Source organism: Lytechinus variegatus, chromosome 12 (assembly GCF_018143015.1).
Source record: "Lytechinus variegatus isolate NC3 chromosome 12, Lvar_3.0, whole genome shotgun sequence".
In the NCBI taxonomy this organism is placed as follows: Eukaryota; Metazoa; Echinodermata; class Echinoidea; order Temnopleuroida; family Toxopneustidae; genus Lytechinus; species Lytechinus variegatus.
In genome coordinates this window covers 23,793,783-23,803,437 of record NC_054751.1, presented here as the reverse complement: position 1 = coordinate 23,803,437, position 9,655 = coordinate 23,793,783, and the positions used below count along the sequence as shown (strand labels likewise).

The 9,655-nt window shown below is 36.8% G+C and overlaps 1 protein-coding gene across 1 annotated transcript; it reads right to left on the bottom strand.

Moving 5' to 3' along the window:
- Positions 1 to 8,561, bottom strand: LOC121424661 (short-chain collagen C4-like). Its single transcript, XM_041620397.1, has 5 exons — positions 8,231 to 8,561; positions 7,637 to 7,776; positions 4,638 to 4,757; positions 2,280 to 2,429; positions 1 to 1,811 (listed from the first exon to the last, which is right to left on the bottom strand). Exons 2-5 carry the CDS (start codon positions 7,722 to 7,724, stop codon positions 1,327 to 1,329), a joined length of 843 nt encoding a protein of 280 aa, XP_041476331.1. The 5' UTR covers positions 7,725 to 7,776; positions 8,231 to 8,561; the 3' UTR covers positions 1 to 1,326.
- Between the last annotated feature and the right edge of the window lie 1,094 nt (positions 8,562 to 9,655).

Genomic DNA, 9,655 nt, shown 5'->3' with positions numbered 1-9,655 from the left:
GAAAACATACACACCTTTTTCTGGTATATTGTCCTTTTCAATAAACCACAATGATTTATAAAGAAAATAGAATATTAGGTTTCCAATCGTTCTGAAGAATACTCTACCAGAAAAATATTCAAAGAAAAGTGTTTGTATTGCTGAGATTCTATCATGAAGACATTGAAGACCTGGGTGTTTCATCAATATCTGTCGTCTCATAACGAAACTTTCCATGTTTTTTATTGGCTGCGAAGCACAGGGTGTCTGACGGTTACCATCGATTACTCTGGTATAACCTGTCGGTGCTGACAATTTTGATGCAACCTCCCCAGATCATCATAATTATATATACTACTAGTATACCGTCACCACTCAAGGAGTTGTGAGATGCATGGATATACAATTCAACCAATATTATTACTTAACTATAATGTTGACCGGACATTGTCTGACCCTCGAGTAGGGTCTAGACTGTCAACTTTCAGTTCACCATTCTAGGGTTCCATGACAATCCTTCCCATGGAAAATCTGCATGAAATGCCAAACATAAAACCTACTAAATAAATCCGAAGCCTTGTACCTCGGTCGCATTTGCTCTACGGCGGCCATACGGTGAGTCGAAAACGGCCATTTTATTCATTTTTATTCAAACCACCAATATGGAGCTACATGGTACAAAAATCTACATCTGTTTTCGACTTGCCGTACGGCCGCCAGTATAGAGCAAATGAGACCGAGGTATTAACTTTACATTATTCTGAACCAAATTCTCTATTACAATCCTAACTCCCTCTAAGATATTAAGACCGTAGCAAATGTCATGTCGTGTCACTGAATAATGGTTCCTATAACTAAATCTGAAATAATTTTTTGAATGATTTGGTTACATTACTGTATGACAAAAAAATCTTTTAAGGCATGATGTGAGCTACTAATAATTATGAAATTAGAAAACATTGTATGCGACAAAATCGTGCGAGGCAACAAAAAGGCCAAGCATGAGGATATTTATCTTTATGTGTAGATAAGACATAAAATTTGCCATTGAGAACACTGAAGAAGTAGGGGGTAGGGGTGGGCAATATTCTCCCTCGCTGTATACATGCTATAAAACCTAAACCCCCAAAAAATAAAGGTTTCTGAAAAGTGTCTGTCAATGGCACACTGGAAAAAGTAACAGTGGGTGCGACTAAGTACTAGCTACTTCGAAAGTACTAGCTACTAGGAATTGACAAATATTCCTTCGGGAATTCCTTTTGTCGACTGCATGTTTCAATAGATGAGCTACACTACACAGATATAATTCAACGTACGCACTATATTATCACTCGATCTAAACAATTTCTAAATCGTACACAAAGCGCAAGTGAGTTCCTGACCGTCAATATAGGGTCCACAAGGAAGCCCACTTCCGGCCACACATAATGCTGTTACCATGTAGAAGAGAGCCCCATTTTCGTTTCCAGCTGTACCAGGCTCTGCTTCCATGTCATGGTCGAAACAAACGAACTCAGTACGTTTGTGGCCATGATGATCTGACATGAGGTAACCACTATACTCCAGGCGCCACTCGTCAGAAGGGCACTCGTTCCGCGCAGGGATCATCAATTTGGTAGATCGTCCTGAGGGCGCCCTACAGACTGCACATTTTGGTGTGTGGTCGTGGATACCCTGGAGACGACCGATGGCTGTGTTGGTCTGATATTCGGCAGAGTACAGCAGACCACGAAGTCCACCAGACTGATGTTCATCATAAATTGGGTCAGGTGGCATACATAGATAGTTAGAACCACTTCCTGTATGTGTGTAGTGAGCTCCTGCTGCAGTACCTATACAAATTGCGCACACAACAATGCTTTTAAGTAAAGTTCATGCAGCAGAAGATTATATGCTATTCGATTGTCTACTTGCCGTCTCTCGGCCAATGCCACTTATATAACCTTCTTAGTATTCTCTTCACTTACATATATAACAAATTAACTTTACATTGTTGTTGTTAATCTCTGTTGAAATATTGTGACTGCGTGTTGTGCCCCCTATTTATTTTTTTTTTTGGGGGGTGGGCTCATTACGCTATACTGATCATTATTATCATTATTATTATGTTATTGTATATTCTAATTTCCATTATTTTTCATAAAATATCATTATATTTGTTGCCGTTTGCTTTTAACTCTGTCGCAAAATATAGTTACTAATTCACCCTACTAAAAGCTTTTAGTCCACTAAACTGCGTGAATGAATGAAATTGACTAAAAGGTAATAAATACAACGTATTTTTGAAAATGTTTTCTTACCAGCATAAACCAGTTCTGATCCATCAACACAAACATCTCTACCCCATCTTATATACACAGCTCCACTACTATTGACATTGATTACTGTATTACCACCACTCGTGTTTTCACTGCTACCATCATTCGTTTGATCTACAGGACTCGGCATTCCTGAAGAGGGGGAACAAATGTTTTGATATAATTATATATTTATTTATTTAAAAAATCTGTATACACGATAAGCATGTTCAGATAATATGTACACTGTTTTTCAACATGGTCCTGTTGACATAGTAAATATCTAACAATGTACAGAAAAGATGCATTAAACAATTTAAATTCAGGCAGAGTAAATAGTAAAACAAAATTAATAATATAATATTATTATATTTATACTGTCCCCTCCCCCCTGACTGTTTGGATTATGGTAAATAGAAGATTATTTCCAATACTAAGCAAATATAGAGGTAGGATATTGCACATAACGATGGTATTTCTAAGTATTTCTTTTTAATGAAATAACACTTTTCTTCACAGAAATATTTCCTTTCTGGTTCTGGTAGCTCTAATTAAACGGAAAAAAAGAGTGTATCAAGTTTGTCATAAGGTTTATCAAAAATTATCATTAATGTTATCATATAATCAATTATTATCTTTATTTCTATTACCATCAATCCTATCATCATCATCATCGGCACCTCAGTCACATTTGCTCTCTGGCGGCCGTGCGGCGAGTCGATTTTTTTTATTCAAACCCTCTATAACTAAAAATGTTCGGCGGGTCGCCCGGCCCCGCACAGCATGAACCCCCCGAACCCACCGCATCATATATCATTGCAATAGACCTCACACAGAAATTTGACAAATAAATACAATTGTCATGGCAACAATGACCCTGCCCACATTTTGCCTCTGCATGGGTATCAAATTTGATAACAATAATGTGACGCAGCAGCGTGACTCTGCAGAACCTAAAGTATCCTCTAGTAGCACCCGTTGGGAAATATAGAGTAATCCGGATATGTTTTGTAAACCCCGCCCCCTCCAAAAATGACAGGCATCTTCGCTTTACCTTCTGGTATTGCTTTTGTGGGCCAACTGCTAACTTTCTACGGGAACAGCCTTGGAATAAAGTAGACATGATACATTGGATTGTCACAGAGGCGTCGATCCTGGGGGGCAGGGGGCGATCGCCCACCAATGAAAATATTGGGGGGTCTAACATATCGTTTTGCCCCCCCCCCCATAATTCCGCATGTGCAACTAAAAAATAAAATAAGATTGTAATGCTACACTGAAATCAGCAAGCGAGATTGAGATACCAACTCGATTTTGATTTAAAATCGTGCTCCAAATGTCTGCTTTTCAGATTGGAAAAAAACATTTTCAGCTCGCGCTTCCCGCTCGCATCATTTCTGTACCAAAACCCCATACTTTTCAAGATTAAATAGGTGACTAGAATGTCCCGTTTTCAGTTCTTAACCTCAAAAGAACTCCCGCTTCGATTTGCAATAATTTTTTTGTTGGAAATATATCTTGTTCTTTATTAAAAGCGTCTTTTTCCAGATCTGTCTTTTTTCCAGATCGAAATATCAAAATTTTCAGCTCGCATCTATTGTTCTTCTTGATACCCATCTTAATCATTGGTTCCAAAAATGCTTAGAATATCAAGCTTTCAGGTCAGAATATATAGAAATTTCAGCTCGCTCTCTAGTGAGATACATGTATCTATCCTCCTCATGAGTTACTACAAACCTAAACAGGTACTTTTTTCCTGTTTTCATGTCATACTAAGAAATTTCAGCTCGCGCTTCGCGCTCGCATTGTTGGTGAGGGTGAAATATGTGTCTCTATTTATATATATATATATATATATATATATATATATATATTATATATATATATATATACATATATATACGCCTATGTGTGTGTTGGTGAGTTTGTTTGTTTTGTGTGATAGAGCGCTTTTGGAACGTTGATTCATGATTTTGCCCTCCCCCCCCCATCTGAAAAATGGATCGACGCCCCTGTGTATACACCAGCTCAATAAACAGATCACTATGTACATGGTCCAGACAATTTTTGTCATTTTTTTTTTTCGCATGAGTTTAGAATTAGAATAGGCTTACTTGTAACACAAACTGAATTTTCAAAAAAATTATTAAGTAAAGTAATTATTAAGTAAAGTACACTACAACAATGAAGGAATTTCCAAGAACACCATCCATATAAACCACTCCCAAATGTCCTGACTTGTGATTTTAGTGGGGGTTATGTTGAAAGATCCCCATCCACAAGAAAAGTTGTGTCAATCATCCCCCCCCCCCCACCAAGAATACCGATCGACACCCATGCCCGTCGTCACCATTATTCTACCTGATAGTTGGCTATTACACGAAGCGTCCCTCCCATCACGACCGTCTCTTCCCGGCAGGCCAATGTCTCCAGGTGGTCCACGGGGACCGGGAGCTCCTTCTGGACATAGAGAACACGGACCTGACATGCAATAAAAGATCAATTTACATGTAAATGTATTTCAATTTTCTTGATCTATTTGAGACTAAAACGTTTGAATAACGGAAATTTCACCTGTTTAACGGACAGTAAAAAAAGATTTGCATTATTATTGTAGGTTAAACATATTTTTTAAAGAATCCTTCCAAAATAAAAATATGTTTTATGACAGCAATAATGTTCCCATTTCGTAGAATGCTATGCGATCATTTAACACAGGTAGTTCCGACAAAATAAATTAAAGGGAAGTTCACCCTGACGAAAATTTTGTTGTGAAAATACCAGGAAAAAAAAAATAAAACAACACGGGTGAGGATTTGAGCAAAATCCATGTAAAATGCATAAATTACAATTTGTTAATGATTCATGATGATGACTAAGCATGTTCTTCTTTCGGGAGCGGGTATGAGATAATTTGTCGGTTGATGTATACTGAAGATAGGCCTACAATAATTTTTTTCTCGCCTGCGTAGCGGAGCGAGACATAGGTATCACTATTTCTGGCGTCGGCGTCGTCGTCAACAATTGTGTTGTACACCCAATAACTTTCTATAGCTTCGAGGTGGGATCACCAAATTCATACCAGAGGTCCATCTCCTGAAGGCACAGGTCAAGTTCGAATATGAGTCGAATTTGAATAAGGTCAAAGGTCAATGAACTTTCCATGACTGGCACTGTGCTGTGTTGTACACACAATAACTTTCTATAGCTTCGAGGTGAGATCGCCAAATTCATAACAGAGGTCCATCTCTTGAAGGTGCAGGTCAAGTTCAAATGTGAGCCGAATTTGAATAAGGTCAAAGGTCAATGAACTTTCCATGACTGGCACTGTGCTGTGCACACAATAACTTTCTATATCTTCGAGGTAGGATTGCCAAATTCATACAAGAGGTCCATCTTTTGAAGGTGCAGGTCAAGTTCGAATGTGAGTTGAATTTGATTAAGGTCAAAGGTCAATGAACTTTCACACTACTTTGTTCCTCTAATGACATGAACTTTATAATTTTATACTTTTTAACACTAACATTTTACTTCAGAACTCAGTACTCTCTATACCTGAACCAGATTTTGTATTTTACTTGTTTATTCTTTAAAAACTGTTGTTGTTATTTATTTAATGAGCTATAGTTCTTGGCACCATTTATAATATTCACACAAATTTGCCAATGGTACAATAGAAAAGCTGTCAAAGTTTCTTAAATGTTATAGCTTCATAGTATTAACAGCATTCTTAGTGTTATCTGATTTTCTAGGGATAAAGTAGGCCTATACCATTAATGCATATGTAAACTGTCAGAACCACAATTCACCCCCTAAACTGCTGACAGCCTCAGAAGTCATAGCATATACTGTAATAGTTTTGACATGCAGTCTCTTCACGACTGCAATATGCAGGCGAGACAACGCTTGGCGTTTGCCTTGTTTTTCAGATTTTTCCTTTAATTCACGATACACTGGGAACCTGCTCGCATAAAATCCCCCAAAATAATTTTTTTATGATAGATTTTCCTCAAATTTTCACCAATATTTTTTCTGCCAATTTTACAATAAACCTTTTCAGGGCAAGGAGATTTCCTTGGTCAGGGTGAACTTCCCCTATAACTAAAGTATCTTCCAATACACTATTGCACAAAATTGACTTCATCATCGTGGCAAGTTTGCTCATGAATCACTGGTAGCACCTTTTGACATGTTTGGGGTGTAATCTTGTACCCTGAGTGTGAAAAGGTGCAACAATTCACACTATTACTATTATTTGTACCAATAAATGCTCGATTGCATCCTGAGAAGTGCAACATTTTTACCTTTTAATGTGCATAATGGACGTTACGAAAGGTTTAAATTTGCATCTTTATTGCATGGTTCATCTCTGTACCATTATTAGGGTGCCGAAAAAAAGGCATCATCTGAGTAAATATGAATGAAAACTAATACATCCCTGTCCATAATTCATTCCAAATACCTTAATGATTATGTTTCTGAATTGTTTTTAGCTTCGTCAAATTAAGTTAAAGTTTAAGTTAGATTTTAAACATACCCGTTATGTCATTATTGTAGTTCATTTTTTTATAAGCATCAAGCATTGAGTTTAATATTGCCTACATTTAACCCTTTTTTACCCGTTTTATCCATTTAACCTTATTTAACCTTTTTATCCATTTAACCTTTTTTTACCTTAAGTCCACCAGTGGAAAAGGTAGGTAAATATTCAATATCCTATTATACTTCATGTATATTGAGTTCGATATATACGCATACGTGTATTTATCGGAGGACTATATCAATGTATTGTTTATTTGCCGAAGTGAATAATTAAAAATATAGACAGAAATAGAAATGAATAGTAAAATAAATAGTGATTTCACTTCATTGATATAAAACCTTGTAAATGAAACTTTTAAAAGACAATATAACTTTCATATTAATCATTCAATTTTTAATACGCTTTATTTTCGGGCTAGCTATATTTGGAATTTGGAACTTTTGCTTGTCATATTTTCCTGGAACGAAATGACTTCCATTTTGTAGTGAATACTTTATTCATTTATTTATTTATTATGGTCAAATATTCCTGGAAGAAAATTACCTCCATTTTGTAGTAAATAGCTCTTTTGTAGCTTTCATTTTATTCCTGACCTAAATCACCTTTTTATGGGGGGGGGTCTTGTTAATTTTTTAGTGTTTAAAATTGCCCCCCCCCCCCCTGGAAAAATCTTTGATCAGCTCCTGGTTGGAATCATGCATAATTCAGAGTCGTTGAAGCCCAAATTAATTAATATATAAAAATGCAAATATCATTAAATATTATCAAGCCGTTTTAAGATAGTCAGAAAGCAATAAAATGTTGCGGGACTACATACCACTGATCGGACCGTCTACTTCAATAGTGAGACCAGAAGCAGTAGCAATAGTGGTAACAGAAATCATCCAGAGTAATAGATTGGTCATCTTGAATTAGAATGTCCTGGATTCCGATGTCACAGCTCGGGATTTGATGCTCCTGTTAAGGGGAATTTGATCGTTCATTACTGGAGGAATACTCAACTCAAGATGGTTGAGACATGCACGACTCGCATAAATTTTCGTGTCAATGATAATGGTGGGTCTATATTTCGAAAGATAAGAGGGGGAATAAAAGAGAAATGGGTGTATTTCTTGAATTTGTTTACTAGTGTTTTGGGTATGCTTTCCCTTTTTTCGCACCGATCTTATCTTCCATGACTTGTATGGCACCACCAGCCTTAGTGGAGGGGTGAAGATATACCCCACACTCTTTACCAATATACACACTCTTGTTGGGTTTTTTCACTACTTGAAAATTATAGCAGAAATGTTGACTTTGAAAAAAGCTTAGATTATCTCTGCGCACCTTTTGCTGAAACATCAATGCAATTAGCCGAAGTAATAGATGTGATGAAGAATTGATGAGACTTGGAGAAATGTAATTTCCTTACCTTTAAGTCTATCTCTTCTTTTCTTCACGATGTGGTACTTCTCTGGCCCTTTTTCTGAAATTAGATTGGCTGTCTGATTTGTTAAGAGACAGTGATTGCATTTTATGATTACAAAGAAGATACGTGGAAGAGTACTTCGTCATGTTTGTTAATTCTAATTGGTTGAGAAGAGGACGAAGTCCCGCCCCTCACTAAAGGGTAACAGCCAATCAAAGCGACTGTTTCGTTGTGACCGTGCCGTCATCACTGTCGACAACTTATAAAAAAAGAGGGGGTATACTTTTTTGTAAGACGACGTCCAACCTGAGAATTAGATAAAAAGGGGAGTGTGTTTAACTTTTTATTTAGCTATTTTTCAAAGAAGCAGGTGCCCCCACTCTCCATCTCTCTCCCTGTCCCCCCCCCCTCTCTCTCTCTCTCTCTCTCTCTTTCTCTTAAGGTTGACTCTTGAGAAGTTAAAAAAATGTGTGGCCCAAAATCAAGTTGGGAAAAAGAGTAAAATCTAACAGGCATTAACATAAACAATTTAATTGAAATATGAAAAAGTTCGTACATTATAATTTTGAAAGTTTAGCATTATTAGGTGGTCTGTCTTTGACAGATCACCTCTTAATTTCGTCAGAATTTTCTTATTTCTTTCTTACTTTATTTCTTTATTTTTACGGATTTTCTTGTCGCCAAGATATCTCAAAATGGACTTTATCAATTTCATTGAATTTCATGTCATTTATAGGATCTATCATGGACACGTCAAAATAAGCTTTTCAAGGTCATCAGGTCATGATGACGTCATCTAGGCGCCATTTTGTAAAATCACATTATCAATCATATCTCCATCATCAATTATCAAAAATTATCAATATTTACATCACATTAACTTCAGGTCAAAGGTCATCAAATCATGTCATCAAAGGTCACCTGAAGGTCACGACGCGCGCGTACGCGCGCGTCAAAATTTCAAAATGCTCAAAATCACTTTTTGACCAAACTAGAGTACGTTTTAGGTCATTCTAAGCATTTCAAAAATTTGCGCGCGCACACGCATGCGCGCGCGTTTCCGCGCGTAATGCCTTAACACAGTGCAAAAACATCGTTTTTTTTACACCATTGCATTGATAATATAATTTTGAGCAATTTGATACCCAATTTGGCTCTCTATGACTAATAATAACGAAATCAACCCCCGTTAAAGTTTGCAGCACGTGTGCGCGCGAGCTCTCACTATAGGCCATATATGGGCAAAAACATGCCTATTGCAAATTCACTGTAGCTCTTTAAATAGTCCATTGACCCCCAATTTTTTTTCATATATCGATAGAGTATTAGTTGTAGATTTGATTTCATGTCACCGTTGTCCCTAAATTATATCGTGACGTCATCAAAATGGCGCCTAAACTAAAAATTTCATTTTTTCAAAAATGACGT

Bases quoted from the DNA above. Each gene is read 5' to 3' on its own strand.
- LOC121424661 (XM_041620397.1), bottom strand. From the start codon at position 7,724: ATGACCAATCTATTACTCTGGATGATTTCTGTTACCACTATTGCTACT. The intron at 4,758-7,636 runs GTATGTAGTCCC...ATTGCATGTCAG, and splicing joins AGTAGACGGTCCGATCAGTG to GTCCGTGTTCTCTATGTCCA. The intron at 1,812-2,279 runs GTAAGAAAACAT...CAATTTGTATAG, and splicing joins ATCAGAACTGGTTTATGCTG to GTACTGCAGCAGGAGCTCAC.